At 54.4% G+C, this 18,923-nt stretch overlaps 1 protein-coding gene across 6 annotated transcripts in view; it reads right to left on the reverse strand.

The window, feature by feature from the left end:
• The window catches only part of TCOF1 (treacle ribosome biogenesis factor 1), a 39,347-nt gene that overhangs the window by 10,163 nt on the left and 10,261 nt on the right, over positions 1 to 18,923 (reverse strand). For 5 of the 6 annotated variants that reach the window (XM_042949271.1, XM_042949263.1, XM_042949248.1 and 2 more), the window contains exons 7-19: positions 17,954 to 18,184; positions 16,504 to 16,716; positions 16,052 to 16,285; positions 15,705 to 15,869; positions 15,362 to 15,544; positions 14,950 to 15,201; positions 14,662 to 14,859; positions 9,050 to 9,187; positions 8,669 to 8,854; positions 8,386 to 8,589; positions 8,086 to 8,226; positions 5,539 to 5,649; positions 1,087 to 1,273 (exon numbers count right to left, since the gene is read on the reverse strand). In XM_042949271.1, coding sequence (XP_042805205.1) covers positions 1,087 to 1,273; positions 5,539 to 5,649; positions 8,086 to 8,226; positions 8,386 to 8,589; positions 8,669 to 8,854; positions 9,050 to 9,187; positions 14,662 to 14,859; positions 14,950 to 15,201; positions 15,362 to 15,544; positions 15,705 to 15,869; positions 16,052 to 16,285; positions 16,504 to 16,716; positions 17,954 to 18,184 — 2,443 coding nt within the window. The remainder of the gene's footprint in view (positions 1 to 1,086; positions 1,274 to 5,538; positions 5,650 to 8,085; positions 8,227 to 8,385; positions 8,590 to 8,668; positions 8,855 to 9,049; positions 9,188 to 14,661; positions 14,860 to 14,949; positions 15,202 to 15,361; positions 15,545 to 15,704; positions 15,870 to 16,051; positions 16,286 to 16,503; positions 16,717 to 17,953; positions 18,185 to 18,923) is intronic. The other variant, XM_042949253.1, reaches the window with a different exon arrangement.

An 18,923-nucleotide genomic window follows, 5' to 3' on the forward strand; every position in this document is an offset into this window, starting at 1 on the left:
CCCAGGATTTCCCTTTGCCCCTTCCCATTCTTCTGTCTTCGACGATGCTCCCCTCAGCTGGCCAGGCCACTACTTTGAGTAATGGTGGGGAGCACCGGTACCAAATGGGACTCTGTGCATTTAGAAGAGTCTCAACAATAGCACGGTCATCCGCAATGGCTCAGGTCCACGTGTTCACCGTAGCACCATTCGTGCTAGTCCCAGAGCCCCCAGACAAAACCTTTCGCTCCCTCTAGTACGGCCCTGCCTACGTAAACTAGGCTAAGTCCACCCAAGGGACTGCCTTGTGGCCAGCAGGCATCCCATGGTAAATACGTAACGTCAAAATATATAAAAATTCCTGAGGGTAACATACAGTATGATCTCACTTTACAAAAACACATACAAAGCTTAAGTTTTTGTAAAGTTAACAGCTATAAAACATCAACAATTATTCCAGACAGTGGGGTTACAGGGACATTCTTTCTTTTGTGCTGCTCTGTGTTTAATTAGCCTACCAAGATCAGGTATTATTACTATCTTCACAAAAAGCATTACAATATTAACCACTTTCCTGATGTCGTCGGTCGTACCACAGATTCTCAGAAGTAAAAGAAACCCCAGATATGGCACTATCTCCCCCTGACAGATGCAATCCTTACCTACAACGGTTGGCTGGGATCACCTAACCCTCCTTACATACGAGCAAGAACAGGAGGCTCACTACCATTCGCCCTGTTCAGGCCGTCATTCACTACAAAGCCCTTCCTTAGATTATGTACAAACTTGCTCTGCAGCTCCTAGCCACTAGCGTGGGTTCCACCCCTTGGAGTCGGCACACAGAAGTCATGGCAAATACTCCTCCAGAAATGGAGATCGGAGGTAGTTCCTTATAGGGATGAACCAAGCCCCGCCTGAGCAACATGCTGTGTTGACTCTGTCAGCATCCTCTCCCCTCCGGGCCTCGATGGGGTCTGTGTGTGTGGATGTGCTGGCTGGTGCATGCGTGTGTGCATGCGTACGTATGTTACGTGCCGGCGGTCCCTCCCAGGTGAGCCTGGCAGGTGCGGCAGGGGAGTCAGCCCTGCATTACAGGCCTGTGCTCACCGGGAATGGAGCACTGCGTAGCAGGGATCACATCCTCATCCTCGCTCTCAGAGGAGGAGCTCCTGGCTGTGCTCTCCGAGGCCCGGGCCTTCCTCGGGGTGTTTGCAGCTGGGGCTTGTGTGGCGGTAGCAGCTGGGCCAGCTGGACTACGATTAGGGTCGACAAAAATCAGAGGGGGTTTAATCACCTTGAAAAACAAAAACAAAACATACCCCCCGAGTGATTAAAGGCTTGGCCAGGCAAAGGGGAAGTTGGGTGGGGGTTTACAGGGCAAGGGGTCCAGAGAGCTCAGGGCCGCTGGGAAGGCAGAGGCCATTCCAGCCGCCCAGGGCACTCCCGGCTCACCCTCAGGCCATGCACCTGCTAAGACCTGCACAGTACCTCACGGCTCAATAGGAGCCCATTGGACCTTCACAGGAACCCCTGAGGTCAGCAGCAGAAGCTCCATTGTACAGATGAGAAAACTAAGCTCAGAGAGGAGAAAAGAACTGCCCAAGGGCGCACAGCTTAACTGAAACACAGCCAGGGCCAGATGCCCGCCCAGCAGGGTGCTCTAAGCACCACGCCCCTCGGCTGCCTGGGCCTTAACACACATTCACCTGAGGAGCTGTGCATCATCGAGCTGCCCCCACCCCAGAGACTCTGATGCGGCTTCCTGAGACGTGGCCCAGGGTGCCGCCACCCAGCGACACAGAGCCAATGTCTTCAACAAACAAACCGCACGGGGGAAATACCCAACACATTAAGACCTAAGGGACTCCATGGAACACACCAGATGTAAAGAGTATTACTCATGAGACAATCCGGGAAATGGAGACACTGACTTTGTGGGTCAGCTTCTCAGGGGTGACGTTGGATGGTGGCTGTCCTTTAAAAAAAAGGAAGCCGGGGTACTGGGGAAGGAGCGGAGGGTTTGCGTGAGGCGAGCCTGGTCACGAATGCAGACCCGCTGAGGCTGGGGAAGACACGTGGGGGTTCTTTGATGCTGTTCTATCTTTGGGCAGGCTTTCCATCTTCCAGCGAGACAGCAAAAGACAAGAGAAAGCGGCAGCTCCTCGGGATCCCGCGGACCAGGCTGGGGTCACAGCTCCAGTGGATATGCCCACCGCTCGCACGCGCACGTCGCACGCATGGAGCCAGGAGTCAGGCCGCCAGATGAGCCCACCTTCCACCCTCGGGTCAGACTCGGTCTGAGCTCCACTCCCTGTCTGGCCTGGGGGGAAACACAGGAAGCAGGAGCAGCAGGAGGAAGTTGCCCAAGGCCGACGTCTAGGGCCCAGTCTTGCCCACCTCCAGGCCGCAGGGGGGCAGTGGGAGAGGCACCATGAAAAGTAAAGCAGAGGGGTAACCGTGGAGGGTGGAAGCTTTGCTGGGCTGGGGCCCTTCCTACCCTTGCCAAACAGCCTCCCCCGCGGCTGCTCTGATCTGCCACTTCCAGAGCCTGCCTTCCCACATGATGAAAGAGAGAAGGATGGAAAGTGGGAGAAGGCTTACAGTTGAGGGAGGGGGGATCTATATATATGTGAGAAGACAGAAGAACAGATTGTCGGGGATGAAGAGAGGCACCGAACGCACCAAGGCAAACAATAGCGTCTGGGATGTTAAAAGCAGCTCGGCAGCAAACGCCTCCTCCTCCCTGCTCCACCTGCCCACATGGCCTCTGGGCCGGGGGCGGCGCAGGGGGCCTGGCTCGGAGGGCAGGGACACGACAGTAGTCCAGTGGCAGTGGATAGTTGAAAAGGTGGGTCATGCAACCCACAGATGAGGGGAAACCCGCCTCTGATCCTCCCTCTGCCAGACTTCACCATGTGGCCCAACCCCTGAGCTTCGTGGGCCTCAGTTTCCCACCTGTTGAAAGGGCTATTAGTAATCCCAGCCTGGGCTTGCTCACCAGAGGGGCTCTGATTCGCTTTGGAAACTGCAAAGCACAGCATACACATACAGAGGTGACAGTCAAAGACTCACTGGAAGCTGAGGCAGCCTGAACGTTAGGCTGGGCCGCCCTGTGGGCACCAAGGTCCCAGAGGGAATGCAGGGACTCCCTTCCCACTGCAGAAGCAAACCTGGGGATCTTCTGTCAGAGCTGAGCTCTCCAACTGTGCCCTCATTCCAGTCTGCGGCAGAGTGGGGGAGGGGGCCGACTAGCCCAGGCTGTTAACCCCGCGGGGGGGCGGTGGGCAGGGGAGAACAGAGCCAAGAAAGCACCCCAAGAGCCTCAGAGAACTGCCTGGGGCTAGTTAACAGGTCCTGGGTCAGCCCTGCCCTAAGGGGCCAGGAAATCCCACCCTCCAAGGAGGAGCCTGGAGCTTCGGTGGTTCACCAGCCCCCAGGGAATGTCACCCCATGGGCTGAGAAGGCTGAGGCTCAAGAGAGGGCAAGTGGCCTCACTCAGGGTGACCAGCAAACTGTGCCAGAGCCGTACTGGAAGTTAGTTCTCCAGGCACCAGACAGGAGCTCCTTCCAGGACGAACCATGCCAGGGCTCCCACTTAATGCCCTAATTTAGCTCCTTACAGGCCTTGTTCTCTGACTCCACCTGAAACTCTGAAGGCAGGGCTTATGTCTTCTTAATACAGTGCCTCCCCAGACCTAGCACAGACCCTGGCCTGGGGTTAGCAATTGCCAGCACCACAGGGCTGAGCCACAGACCACCCCCAGGAATTCCTCTCAGAGAAAGAGGCTGGAGCCCATCCCTGCAGGTGGGGAGACTGAGGCACAGTGAGGGAGCCTGGGAATGGAGTCACAATCCCCTCCCCACCTCCCAGCCTGAGGCTCTGCCCACTACCCTGGCACCGATCCCTTTTCCCCACTGATGGGCTAATAATAAAGACAGAGTGAAACTTGTCAATAGAGAAGTGCTTGACAAATGCATAATAATGATAATAATCACAGCGCGCTGAGGACGGAGGCGCTAAAAACCCCCAGTCAGGAGGAGGCTGCGGCTTCCCCAGGCTGTGCCGTCTTCCCTGAATCCTAGGGAAACGCGCAAAATGTCAACTTTTGTCCTTCTTTTTTAACAGGGACTCCAGAATCTTCAGGACTAACGTACCAATTAAATGGTTCAGTTTAAGCGTGATGTTCATGGTAATTGTGTTAGTCCGCCCCCGCAGAGGAGGGCGAGGCGGCCCCCTCCCTCCCAGCTGTCCCGATCCGGAGCAGAGAAGGCACAGAGAAGGCGGCCTCGTAAGGGTGCCATGGAGAGCTAGAGGGCAATGCTGAACCGCCTTCCTCCTTCCCTGGAGAGGAGTGGGGAGGCAGTGCTGGGCAGCGGGCAGAGCCCGGACGGCCTGGGTTCAAACGCCAGGTCTGTCCACTTGGCACTGGCCGTGTGATGCTGGGGTAGGTCGCTCGACTTCTCTGAGCCTCATTCCTTCCTCCTTAAAATGGGAATAAAAGAGGGACCTACCCTCACAGGGCTGTTGTAGGAATTACACAGAATAACGAAGTATGGCATTTAGCACAGTGCTTGGCACACACACAGTGACCAACAACGTCGGATGTAGCCATTCATCAGGATTTTTATAATCCTTGCTACCGAGAAGAGAAAGGCAGTGAACCCCGTGCCCCACCACTCGGGGTGTGCAAGCACATGTGAACTTGCTGATGGAGTGGTCAGCACACGGTATGGTATGTGTGGGAGACTGTTAAGGAGACCCCACTCATCTGGTAACTGGAGGACTTGCGTCCCTGAGGGGACCTGGCAGAAGCTTCTAGGTACTTGGGGCTAGAGGACAAAGGGCAATTTTAGAAATTGCTAGAAAGGCTGGGGTTCACACAGGTCTGAACACCAGTCTTGTAGACTTAGGAAGCTGGGGAGACCCGGGGGGCTTGGTCCCAACCTCAGGGGTGCAGCTGGGGAGGGCTTGGGGTGCAGCAGAGCACGTGAACGTGTGCCACAGGTGCGCCAGCACGGTCTGCCCCCTGGCTTCAGACGAACCCCGTGGGGAAGGCTCCCAGGGCCACACACGAAGCAGAGACACAGGGAGGCAGGGGGCCGGCGTCTACCTCCGCCTTGGCTTCTTATGGGTCATGGGTATCTGGGGAATTGACTTCAACTCACTGGGCTCTGACTCCTGACACAGCAAATGGGCAAAAGCACGTGCCCTCCTACAGCAGAGCACAGACGCAGGAGGGGGACTGTTACTCTGCCTGCTTCCAGTGGAAACGTCTGGGCCTCAGAATGGTTAAGGTGTGCCCGTGGTCACGGAACTGGTGGCTGGGAGAGCTGGTGTTGACCCTACACTGTCTCTGAGGCCTAATGTTCAAGGGTGCTCTGTTGCCCACCTCTCAGGAGTTACCGTGAAAATGAATGTATCAAAACAGAGGGAAGAGTCCAGGAAATTGTGAAGTGCCGTTTAAATGGCAAAGAGCTGCCCTCGCCCCCACTCCGCCCACCCGAGGCCCACTGCCCTGTTCTGACTCTGCAGTGTCTCAAAGAGAAGGCAGGGCCTACCTGGCTGGCCGGGAGCTCCTCGCCACTGCTCTCCGAGGACCCTCTGGCATTCTTCTCTGCACGTGCTGGGGCCAGGGTCTTGCTTCTGGCAGTTTTGGAGTCACTCTCCTTCTGAGGGGACAAGCAGACGGGTAGGGCAGAGAAGGTGTTAGCTGAGGGGGACCACAGCCAGTGAGCAATGACCCTCACACACGCTGGCTGTCCACGGAAGGCAGCACGGCCCCTTACTACACGCACAGGAGGACAGCTGCCGGCTTGGCCTGCCCCATAGCCAGTGGAAACACAGGCTTCCACTCTGCGAACACCCTTTCCCGAGTGTACTCTGACTTGAAAGGGACGCGCGAGTCAGACCCACTAAAAGCTGAGGGCTGGAGTGCTGTTGGCCAGGCGTCTGAATGAGGACAGAGCAGCCCAGGATGAGGTTGCAGAGGTGAGCCAGCGGCCCCAGCACAGCTCACATCTGGCTGTAACACCCCCAGGGAAAGGCAGGAGCCAGCTGGAGGTGGCCCAAGGCTGCCATCCCCTCCTGCCAGGCCAGGCATACACGAGGAAGGCTGGCTGGGCAGAAGCTGCTGTCGGGGGGCCAGAGGAGCAGGCACCGGGGGAAACCAGCTCAGGGGAGCCCAGGGCAGAGCAGAGGCCCCTCTTCACTACTCAGCCCAGCACCAAAGTGGCTGAGCCACCTAGGTTGCCCGAATCCAATTTCTCAAGAGACACTAGAAGATCCCGAAAATGGTGTCACTTCCTAATCTTTAAATGGGTCAGCTACAACCCACGCTGCAACTGCCATGCCCCCATGTGTTCCTTGCTAACAGAACCCCAACTCTGCTCTGGTAGTCTCTCTGCCCCCCACCAGGCTCTGAGGAGGGTGGCCCTTTCTCCCAGCCAATCACAGAACCACAAGACCCTTACCAATGAGCAGTTTGGGGTTGGTTTTTTTTTTTTTTTTTTTGGGTCAGGGGAAGTACATGTCCTAGATCTGGACAAGGAGATAAGGGGTAAGGAGGTCAGCTGGGGGACTTCCTAGCTTTTCTGGAGGTGCTGCAGCCCTGCCCCGACCATGAGGCAGGTAGAGCGTAAGAAATCGAGGTTACCAATGATGCCGAGCTGAATGGACCACCTTTAGAGCAGCGTTACCCCAAAACGTTGTACCCAAAAATAGGAGATGGCCAATCCCCTTTAAGCTCTTGCAGTTAGGTTTTCTCCTGAAGATTCAGATGTCCTGATACAGGAAACCACTTGAAACTTAAAAAACAAAAACACACCAAAATACTGCATGTCTAAACACGGCCGGGACCCTTGTGTCTTAGTCTGGCACTGAGGCCCCCCAAAAATGGTACTGGTAACAAGCAACTAGAAGTGAGTATTGCCTACAGGATGGCTGGCCTTTGTGGAACACACCTGACTTCACATCCTTTCCCCTTGGCAACCCCTGCCCTCGGGCCCCAGAGTGCCTAGCTCCACTTTTTTGTCTGGTGAACCCCTGGTCTTCCTTCAAGTTCTGCTCAATCATCTCTTTTGGCCTCTCAGAGACCTGTTCTCCCAGTTCCATAGGACAGAGCACTACCAGAATATTCCTCAATAATACAGCCACTTCATCTTGCCCTACTGACTACAAGTCCCACTGAGGGCAGGGCCAACATCTTTTATCCCTCTATGTCTTCCAGCAAGAGAGGGCACTCGTAGTTGGTCTCATGCATTGAGGGCAGAAGTCAGTGCTAGGAGTGCTCAACAGACTTCTTGGTACTTGTTTTACACGTGAAGAAAACAGGAATCTAAGAGGGGATGGGGCTCAGCCTGGCACAGCGATTCCCCTTAAGAAATGAAGATCTGGGGCAGCTGGGTGGCGCAGTCGGTTAAGCATCTGACTTTGGCTCAGGTCATAATCTCATGGTCATGAGTTTGAGCCCCGCATCAGGCTCTGTGCTGACAGGTCAGAGCCTGGAGCCTGCTTTGGATTCTGTGTCTCCCTCTGTCTCTGCCCAACCCACTTGCCTTCTGTCTCCGTCTCTCTCAAAAATAAACATACATTAAGAACAAAAAACAACACAAAGATCTGGCCACCTGAAGGGTACATTTCTACAAGGTCACAACTGGCTGCTGGAGCTGACAGGGACCGTGTTTCTAGATGGGGCAAGAGCTCTCCAGTTTGCCCTGGCTGCCACCACCCGCTACGGTCTCTCCTGACACCGAGGCTCGATGCTGACCACCAGGCCTATGTACATCATTTCCAGCACATGTCTGAGCCCGAGAAGTCCTGGAGTTTGTCCCCCTGGACTTCTACAGGACACAGCTGCTCCTGCTGCATTCTGCAAACAGAAGGAAGACCATCCGGAAAAAAAAGTTGGTTCCTCATTCCCTCCCTCTCTCTACTCCCCAGGCTTCACACCAGATGAGCTCTCCGTGGAGAGATGTACACGCCCACATGAGGGCCCAGGTGAGAGACGGGACTCCCTCCAGCTCCCCAGGGGACGCATGGTACCTGCCTCCCAGTCCAAGCCTCCTCAAGACTCCCTGTGACATCTCTGGATTCTTGGCCTCATTTACCTTGGCAGGAGTCGTTGGCCTAGGCTTCTGTGGGGCCGGTGTGTCCACTCGTGCTGGGGGGGCCTTGGTAGATTTAGGAGTGCCTGCGACACCTTTCGTCAGGGAGGCCTTGCTCTGGGGGGGGTTTACAGCAGGTTTCACCTAGAGACATGGAAGACAGCAGGTGGGATAAGGATCCGGGAGTCAAGCCTCGATCTGGTCTTGGTTCCTCATCTGGCCCCGAACCCAAGTTCTGAGCGAGGAGTGGGTGGCGGTGGCTCAGAGGCCCCGCGTGGCAGCCGCCTCCTCGTTAGGCCTCACCTGGGCTGGTGTCGCCGCCTCCTCCTCCTCCTCACTGTCAGACTCCTCCTCACTGCTGCTCTCCGAGTCCTCCTCTGGCTTCCTGGCCTGGGTGGCCACGGCTCCTGACTTCCCGGGGGAGACTGCTGCAGCCCCTTTCCTGGCGAACCCCTTGCCAGGGGCTGAGGCAGTTCTGACCTGGGGGGTCTTCCCCGAGGGCTTCGCCTGGAGTGAGAGAAACAGAGTCAGGGGAGGGAGTGAAAGGGACAGCACGGGGCTGCTCTCGGTCCTCCCCGGGCCTCACCTGAGCGGGGGCTCCCCCGTCACTGTCTGACTCCTCTTCGCTGCTCTCCGAGCCCTCCTGTGGGCCCCCGACTGGCCCCGGCTGGGCCTGGGCTGCCGTGGCCACTGCTTTCCCCAGAGCTGCCACAGACCCCTGGCCCCTCACTGAGACAGCATTGCTCTGGGGGGTTCTTGCTGTTGGCTTTACCTGAGTCGTGAAGAGGTAAGTGTATTGGGGAAGGAAGTCGATGACAGGGTTCCACTTCGATTAAGCCCCACCCACGATGTGACCGTACGGAAGTCCCTTCCGCCCGCGCAGGGCCCTTGTCCAGGAGGAGGCAACTGCTTGGTCCTCCTCTCCACCCCACCTCTGGCACCTCCCGGGGCTTCTGGTCCCCCTTGCCTTGGCCGGGGACTCCTGTTTGGCGTGAGCTGCTGCAGTGGCCACTTTTCCGGGAGCAGACGCTGCCCCTTTGGCTGAAGCTGTTCTGGTGGAAGCTGGGTTGGCTTTGGTCTGTGGGGTTTTCGCTGAGGTCTTCACCTAGAAGGAGAAACAGGGATGACAGAACGGACAAGGTGAAGTGCAGCAGGGTGGTTAGCCAAGAACATGGATTCTGGAGTCCGAGGCCCGAGCTTGGATTCTTGTTCCTCCATTTAATGGCTGTGTGAAGTTGGGCAAATCATTGACCTCACTGGGCCTCAGTTTCCTCCTCTGTAAAATGGAGGTCATAACAAGGCCCACCCACAGGTTTATTATGAGGATTAAATGACAGATTCATAATATTTAACATGGTGCCTGGCACATAATAAGCATTCCTGTAAACTTATTATCGTGAGCACTTTTCTTAATGTTAGTTAAGTACAAGCCTACCCAGAGCACAGGTGTTTTCCAGGCCCCTTTTCAGCTAGGCAGCCATGAATTTAACTTCTGGCTAACAGAATGGAAGTTGAGTACACGATTCGACATCCTTACACATGCAAAAAACATGTGTCTTCTTCCTCCCAACTGGAAGAAATGCTGAGGTAACAGCTGGAGCTCAAGCAGCCATCTTAGTCTATGAGGTGGGAGCCGACACTCAGCATGGCAGAATGAGATAGAAAACCACTGTTGTTTCTTCCATTTCACCTAATCTTAGCGGCTATCCAGGTGATCCCCAAAAAGCCTGTTGGGGTATCCAAGCAAACACAGACTAGAGAGATGAGAGCAACAAAGAATAAAATCTTTGTGAAATTGTTGGTAAGAGTATGAAAGCAAAGCCTGTTGATGTAAAGTAGAATGAGGAATTTGACAGCCTGTCTAGGCCCCTGCCTCATTCAGAGAGGCCACCTAATCAGTGACATCCCCCACAGCCCAGCTTCCCTCATCCACACAAGACCAAGTAAAATTAAGAATCAGGACTTCAAGAAAGAAAACCCTCTAGAGCACAGACTGTGTCTGATAAAGGTCAAGGTGCTCATCAGCACCAAAAAGTCATCCTGAGGGGAGTAATGTGTTTTACATACATTTAAGAAAACAAAAGACACCAGGACAAAGTTGACCTAACAAGTCTCAGTAAACTTAAAAGGGCTGAAATCATACCAAATATGTTCTCCAGCCACAATGGGATCAAAATAGAAATCAACCACAAAAAGTAATCTGCACAGTCCCAGATATTTGGAAATTAACCCACTTCTAAATAACCCATGGGTCAAAGAATAATAAAAAACCCAACATTTCAAAATTCATGGAATAAAGTTAATGCAGTCCTTACAGGGAAATTCACTGCATTAAACACTTACATTAGAAAAAAAGGAGAAGGACCCGGGTGGCCTCCAACTGCTTTTTTCTGCTCAGGTCATGATCTCATATTTTGTGAGATGGGTCCTGAGTAGGGTGTAGGGCTTCATGATGTCAGTGGGGAGCGGGGGGGCGGTATGTGTGTGTTCCACTAGCCTGCTTAGGATTTTCTCTCCCTAACCAGCCCCCCCACCCTCTTGTGTGCACTCTCTCCAAATAAATACGTGAATAAATTTTAAAAAAATAAGAAAAAGAAAAAAGAAAAACAAGAGATACAATAAACAATTTAAGATTCCGCCTTGGGGTGCCTGGGTGGCTCAGTAGGTTGAGCTTCTGACTTTGGCTCAGGTCATGATCTCACTCACGGTTTCTGAGTTCAAGCTCCACATCAGGCTCGCTGTCAGCACAGAGCCTGCTTCAAATCCTCTGTCCCTCTCTCTGTCCTTCTCTCGCTTGTGCACTCTCAAAAATAAATGCACATCTTAAGCTAGAAAGAGAAGCGCAAATTACTCCAAAAGAAGGAGTAATAAAAATAAAGATCAAAGCAGATGGGGTTAAGTCTCCAGCTCTTGATTTCAGCTCAAGTCATGATCTCACAGTTGTGAGATTAAGCCTGTATCAGGCTCCTCCTTGCTGGGCATGGAGGCTTCTTAAGATTCTCTCCTCCCTCTGCCCCTCCTGCCCCCCACTTTCTCTTAAAATATAGGTAGGTACATACATACATACATACATACACACACACACACACACACACACACACACACAACACACATCAGAGTGGAAATTAACGAAATAAAAACCACAAAATAAATCAATGGAACCACAAGTTGTTTCTTTGAAAAGAACAACAAAATTGGTAAGTCTTTAGCTAGGCTGACCAAGAAATAGAAAACACAAATTACCAAAAATTAGGAAGAAGGCAGGACATCACTACAGACGCTATGGAAATTAAAAAGAATTATAGGGAATATTATGAACAAATTTATGCCACCAAATTAGACAATGGAGATGAAAACACACAAGTTTCTAGAAAGGCAGAAATTATAAACTATGCACAAAATCACTAAAAGGTACAAAATAGAACTGACTCAAGAAGGAAGAAAACCTGAATAGGCCAATAGTCAATTTTCAAAATTGATTCAGTAATTAAAAATCTTCAGGGCACCTGGGTGACTCAGTTGGTTAAGTGTCCAACTTCGGCTCAGGTCATGATCTCACAGTTCTTGAGTTTGAGCCCCACACTGGGCTCACTGCTGTCACCGAAGACCCGGCTTTGGATCCTCTGTCCCCAGCTCTCTCTGCCCCTCTTCCCCGCTTGCATGCTCTCTCTCAAAAATAAACACTAAAAAACCAAAAAATCTTCCACACACAAAAAATACAGGCCCAGATGGCTGTATTGGTGAATTCTACTAAGGAAGAAATAATACCAATCCAACATAAACCTTCAGAACACAAAGGAGAGAATACCACCCAACTCATTTTCTGAGGCCAGTTATCAGGGCAATACCAAAGCCAGGCTAAGACATCACATGAAGTCTATAGACTAGTATTCCTTATGGATATAAACACAAAAACCCTTAACAAATGATGAGCAAACCAAACCTGGCAAGAAAAAGGAGTATACACCATGACCAAGTGGGACTTATCACAAAAACAAAAGGTTGATTTAACACCTGAAAACCAACTAAGCGTAATACACTGCATTAATAGAACAAAGGAAAAAACCAGTAAGATCACTTCAACAAAAAAAAGCATTTGACAAAAATTCAACTAATAAAAACTCTCAACAAACTAGGAATAGAAAAGAGCTTGGGGCACGTGGCTGGCTTGGTCAGTAGAACATGTGACTCTTGACCTTGGGGTTGTGGATTCGAGCCCCATGAGGGTGCAGAGATTAAAGATAAAATCTTTAAAAAAAGAAAAAGAAAAAAACTTTCTCATCCTGATAAAGGGAATCTTTGAAAAATTTATAGCTGACATCCTATTAAACAGTGAAAGACTGAGTGCTGTGCCCTAAATTAAAAACAAGGCAAAGGTGTCTGCTCTCACCACTGCTATTCAGCACTGTACTGGAGGTTCTAGCCAGTGCAGTAAGACAAGAAAAAGAAATAAAAGCCGTCTAGATTGAAGAGGAAAAAGTGAAGCTGTCTTTATTCACAGACAACAAGATCTATATATAAAAAACCCTAGGGAATCTATAAAAGCCATGAAAATTGATAAGCAAACGTCATCACAGGATGGAAGATCAACATACAAGGCAAGGTCAGACTCCAAAGGCACTCTACCACTCACGCAGCCATTCCTCACACTCTGACTGACCAGCTCTCCCACCCTTCTCACACAAAGGCTCTCTTCCTGTAGCATTTCAATCAAGAATCACCTCCTTCCTTGGTCTCTGGCACATCTGGTTTTCCAGAACCAATCCTGTCTTTGTTACATTATTTTGAACCTCAGCTCTCACATGGATGGTTTCCTTTGAGCTGTGTGAGGTCTCTGAGCAGACCAGCAGCTACGTCTCACTTCTGACCCCAGCTACACTGAGCAGTGTGGAACCCACTTAGTATGTACAGACAGCATTTTGAGAGTGAGGCCACACAAGTATTATTTCATTTAATCCTCCTAACCCCGTAACAGGGGCTTAATTAGCCTTATCCTCCAGATAAGATTCCCATCAGACCCGCTGGTCTCACTGGGGGCAATTCAGGCCTCTTGAAATTAGGCAAGGCACCATCTCCTGACAGGGCACCAGGCTAGAAGGCTGGGCCCCTAGAGAGGGATTAGCCGCTTTGTTTTGCACCTTGGGAGGAAGTAAGGCCCCACAACATAATCATGTCTGTGGTTGGAAAAGTTTGGGCCAAAACGGAGCAGGAGGAAGCATAAAAGGCCAAGGCTTCTGAGGCGGGCACGCTGGGGCGCAGGCCCAGCTGACCCTCATTGGCTTGCTGAGCTGAAGCTGGTCAGCAAACAACTCTTCTAAGCTCTAATTTCCTCCTCCAGAAACGAAAGCAAATGAACACCTATCTAATGGTATTGGTGGGAGGTTCAGATGGGGAGACAAATACTTAGGCGATGGGCACAGTGACACTTTTCAGGCGTTGGTCTGGAATGTGTCTGCAGCATGGAAACGGGACAAGAGCTGCTGGGCTGGGACTCCAACAGGGCCCACACGCACCTGTCAAATCACAGGGGAATCACAGGACCCTGGGTCCCACAAGGCAACTGTGAGAGGGGGACAAAAGAAAATCCCATAGAAAACACGTGCTCTGGTACAGGGAAAATAGAAATGACTAATTTGTGAGTGGTTATTGGGGAGGAAAAAAAAGAGCGACAATTACAAATAAGCCATGGGTGAGCATGAGGTGTGAGCCATCTTCACTTTTCCCAGCTCAACTCTTCCAGGCTGGGAGGAGACTCCTGATTCTGTTCCCCATCAGCCTGGCCCACCCTAAGGGAGGCAGAGGAGTGGGCTTGCTGTGTGCACAGGGCCCTTGCTGGGTACGGTAGGTGAGAGCTCATTAAATTCTCAACCCTGTGACGGCTAATTTCCAATTTACAGAAGAGTCAGTAAAGGCCCTGATAGGTAGGAATCAATTGGTAGGAAATGGGGCCAGGACTTGAACCCAGGCAGTCTGGCTCCAAGCCCCCTGCTCTGTCTGCCACTGCATCATTTCCCCCAGTGATCCCACCAAAATGCTGTGCTCGGGGCAGCTCCCTCAGGCCAGGCACTCTCCCACCCTCCGGGCACAGGCAGGTTTCTTTGCCTGGAACACTCCATTTCCCCTGGCCAGATCTTTCAAGCCTACAATTCCAATGCCACTTCCTCCAGGAGGCGTTCCCTCCGGGGAAACCCCGAGACGCTACCACCTGCAGTGCTGTAACCCAGGTACATGATCTATTTTCCATCTTATCACATTATGCTGGACTAGCCTGTGTGCACATCCACGCCCCCATCTAGACTGGGAACTCCCTGAGGGAGACAGGGCAGCACCAGGCAGAGGAGCGCTCCACAGAGCTTGCGGGTGGCATAAGGAGTCTCAATGGGAGCTAAGAAGGCCATGGGGGAGACTGCACCTCTGACAGGGGAGGAGACCGAGTAAAAAGTGGGGAACCAGGCTGAGTTGAGGCTGCTCTCGAGGCTTCTGCACAGCCAGGGGCAAGCCCAGCCCAGAAAAGCCCCTCCTCAGCCCTGCCCCGGGCCCTGGTGTGGGCGGGATGGGCTGGCTCTTCGCAGGCCTCACCTGGGCTGGGGCTGCGGTCACCTCCTCACTGTCTGATTCCTCCTCACTGCTCTCTGAATCTTCCTGCACCTCAGCTTTAGCCGGGGCCATTGCAGGCCCTGCCTTCCCAGCGGGTACTGGGACAGCCCCTTGGCCCGAGGACCCCTTGGTGGGTGCAGAGGCAGCTTTCACCGGGGCGCTTTTACCCGCAGACTTTGCCTGGAATGACAAGGAACAGACACGTATCTCAGGAGGTCAAAGGGCGACAAGAGGACTAGCCCCGAATCTGCCAGACCAACTTGGCCTCACCTGTCCTGCTGGTGGGGCAGGAGTGGTCTCCTCCTCACTCTCCGACTCCTCGCTGCTTGAAGAGGCCTCGGGCCTCTGGGCGCCCCTGGCCAGAGCTGGGGATGAGGCACAGGCTGGAGAGGATGCGGCTCCTGCCTTCCAAGGAGCCGGCGTGCCCACTCGCACCTGGGGAACCTTGGCAGGTGCAGGGGTAACGGGGGTGCCCTTCTTTGGAGGGGCCTGGGTCTGGGGTGTTTTCATAGCTGGTTTTGCCTGAGAGGAAGAAGTCAGAAGCTAAAGAAGGAGCCTGAGCTCAGAGCCCCCATCTGTTCTGGGGCGGAGCCCCGCCGCCATGCCTCCCCACAGCTCCCCGGGGAGCCGACGGGTGCCAGTGGCTCAGGTCAGGCTGTGGGGCAGCCCCTCCCGGGCCCACCTGGGCTGGAGCCACGGCTGCAGGCGCCTCCTCTTCACTGTCTGACTCCTCCTCACTGCTCTCTGACTCGTCCTTGCACTTTTCGGCCTTGCCCTGGGTGGCTGCAGGCCCTGCCTTCTGAGGGGGCCCCGTGGCAGGACGTGAGGCAGCTGTAACCTGGATGATCTTCCCCGAGGACTTTGCCTGCAGAGAGAGACACACAGGATCAGGGGAGGGAGCACAAAGTATGGCTGTGTGCAGAGACACCAGTAACCAAGAGGGCAAACAGAGTCAGCGTGTGGGTGGGTGGGGGCGGCTCCTGACACTGAGGGGGAAGGAAGAAACATACAGGCAGGAGCCTCACCTGGGCCGGCGCCTCCCCCTCGCTGTCTGACTCCTCCTCGCTGCTGCTCTCTGAGTCCTCCTCCTGCTTCCCTGCTTGGGTGGCTGCAGGCCCTGCCTTCTGAGGGGGCCCCTTCACGGGACCGGAGGCTGCTCTGACCTGGGGGTTTTGCCCCAAGGGCTTTGCCTGGAGTAGCAAAAGACAGGATCAGGGCAGGAGCCCACAGGAGACTAGCCGTGAGGGAAGACCAGGTGAGGAGAGCAAATGCAGGGCACGGGACCCAAGGTGTGGAAGGGGGGGACAAGCCGACAGACAGGCTCTCCAGAATGGGGCAGACCGCGCCGTTGCGGGGCGTCCTGCAGCCTCACCTGACCAGGGCTCGTGGCTAGGGGCACGGCTGCTGGCGCTTCCCCCTCGCTGTCGGACTCCTCAGTGCTGCTCTGTGGGTCTTCTTCCCCCTTCCCCTTCCCCTTCCCCACCTGAGCCTGGGCAGCTGTAGGCCCTGCCTTGCCAGGGGGCACTGGAGGGGCCCCTTTCCTAGGGGACTCCTTGGCAGAGGCTGCGGCAGCTTTGACCTGGGGGGTCTTCCCTGAAGGCTTCACCTGGAGGGAGACAAGCAGAATCAGGAGGGAGCACAAGGGTGGACGTGAGGAGACACAAGAGGCCGGACAGGGCAAAGGACGCCACGCACACCGCAGGGGAGAAGGGGTAGGGCTCCAAGCGTGTCTAGGGCCCTGGCAGACAGAGAGCGGAACCGGTCCTCAGAAGGCCTCCTGTGGAGGGGCACGGGCTTCATGGACTCTCCCTCCCCAGGCCTCACCTGAAGTGGCGTCTTGGCAGCTGGCGGCTCCTCCTCGCTGTCAGACTCCTCCTCACTGCTGCTCTCTGAATCCTCCTCTGGCTTCCCTGACTTGGCCTGGGCAGCTGCAGGCCCTGTCCTCCCAGGGGGTGCTGGGGTGGCCCCTTTCCCAGGGGTCCCCTTAACGGGGCCCGAGGCGGCCCTGGCCTGGACAATTTTCTCTGAGGCCTTTGCCTAGTAAGAGAGAAAGGGCGGTTTTGTTGCCCTCCTCACCCTCCAGTGTGCCATCAGGACGAAGCCTAGGCCTTAGCTGGGGCTCACGAGAGCCCCCTGTGCTTCTCACTCTCCACCTGGACCGGGGCTCAGGCCTGGCCTGACAGCTTCTCTCTCACTCCCGGGGCCTTCGCAGCCTTGCCCAGCTCACTTGGCCACCGCTGCCTCCTCCTCTAGGTCCGAGATACACACCAGTTCCTCGTGGCAGTTCTCCCCGACACCCCTGCACCGCTCCCGGAGTCACTCACACACAGGCATCAGAGACAGGCTCCCTTGGCTGGGCTCCCGTCAGCGGGTGAGCCCTGAGAGCACAGGCTCCATGGCTGGCGTGGTCGACCACTGTACTCCGGGTCACAATTCTCTCTCCCACTGCCACATCAGGGCCCGGGCACTTGCCGTGCTCCCCAGCAGAACGACCGTTGTCCAAATGTCCACGTGGCACACACCCCCGCATTGCTCCTTCAGGCCCGCAACGTCTCTGTAAGGCCTTCCCTAAGCCGCTGTTTTAATGACCATTCCTACAGCCCGCCCCCCGCCCCCTTACCTTCCTCGTTACCACCCAGCAAGATGAACTTTATTTTACTTATTGTACCTCTCCTTTACCATCCGGCCCTGGGCTGGGACCTCCACTCCTGGGCCTCACCGGGCCAGCTTTGGGGCCTTTTACCACCACTGTCTGATGCTTCCTCCTCCTGGCTCTCCGACTCCAACAGCTTCCCAGCCCCTCTGCTTTCCCTTCAGATGCACCCAGAGTCTTGGCCACCCAGCCCAGAGGAGTGGGTCCCGGCAGATGGAAGGTAAAGATTCCTGTTAGCTAAGAAGCCATGACTTGGCCGAAGAAGCCAGAGGACTAGGCAATTAAAACTTAAGTCCCTTCACAATAGGACCGGCTGGCCATATCCCATTCTCGAGACAGGAAAACTGAGGTAAAGGGGAGTTGCTGACAGAGAGGAGGGTGCAAGGCCACCCTGTGGGAAGTAGCTCTTCCAGGCTGCGGTTCGGACAAGAAGGCAATTTCCATAGGGGACTGACAAGCCCAGCTGCCCTTGCCCTTCAGTTTTCATACCCCCATCTCCTGCTCCCCAAACCCCAAGGTGAGTCTTATCTGGCAGAGGAGACGAGGTGCTCCTTATATAGCCATTCGGCAGCCTCCGGGGGACCTGAGGACGCCGAGGGGTGGTCTGCCCCCAGGACTCACCTGGTGGGGCGGCTCCAAAGGGGCCCCCTCCTCACTCTCAGACGACTCCTCACTGCTCTCTGAGTCCTCTTCTGGCTTCTTGGCCTTGCTGGCTAGGGTCAGGGCACCTCCTCTGACTTGGGGTGTCACATCCCCTGACTTCCCAGGGGTTGGGGCTGCCCCTCTCCCTAGGGAGTCCTTGGCAGGGGCTGGTGAGGTTTTGACCTGGGGTGGTTTTACTGAAGGTTTCACCTGGAACAAGAGGATGCAATTAGAGAAGAAATAATAATCTTTGCCTCTGAGGGCTATGAGAGGTTTCATGGTTTACAAAGCCCTTTCCTAACATCATCCAATTCTCAAAGAACTCCAAGTCAGATGCTATCTTTACACCCATTTTCCAGAAAAGGACAAGAAGCTCAGGGAGGTTAAGTCACTCAAGACCAACACTAAGGGCAAAGTCATGACTAGAACCCATGTCTGTGTCGCCTTGTGGGCAGAACTCCCATCCACTATGCTCTCCTGCTGCCTGGCACACAGGGGCAGCCTCTCTCAACCAGAAGGCCCACCCTATCTGCCCCTTCAACTACAGGGGTATCCGATCATGGTGGCCTTCCCAGGGGCTGGGAGGCCAGGATCTGAATGCCAGGCTTGCCGAGGTACCCTGGGCACATTCCTTTCCTCCATGGGCTCTTTCGTAGACTTCTAAAATTCTGACGTTCCTAAGGCAGGCAGTACCCTACCTCCACCTCCGTCATCAGGTAGATTTCACCTGACCCTGGGTTTCTGGGGCAGCCATCTCCTCAATCGCAAACTCCTCGCTGCTGCCAGGGCCCTGTGCTGGCCTCTGGCCCACCAATGCTGTGTGTTTGGCTGCTGGTTTCCCAGGGCCAAGTAGGAATGGGAGCCTGGTGCTCTTATGGCTGTACCCAGCGCCTGAAAGTGGGGATGGACGTGGGGAGAGGATAGGCCTGGAGTGGATGGGAGGAAGGTC

The sequence above is a fragment of the Panthera leo genome, chromosome A1 (genome assembly GCF_018350215.1).
Source record: "Panthera leo isolate Ple1 chromosome A1, P.leo_Ple1_pat1.1, whole genome shotgun sequence".
Lineage (NCBI taxonomy): Eukaryota > Metazoa > Chordata > Mammalia > Carnivora > Felidae > Panthera > Panthera leo.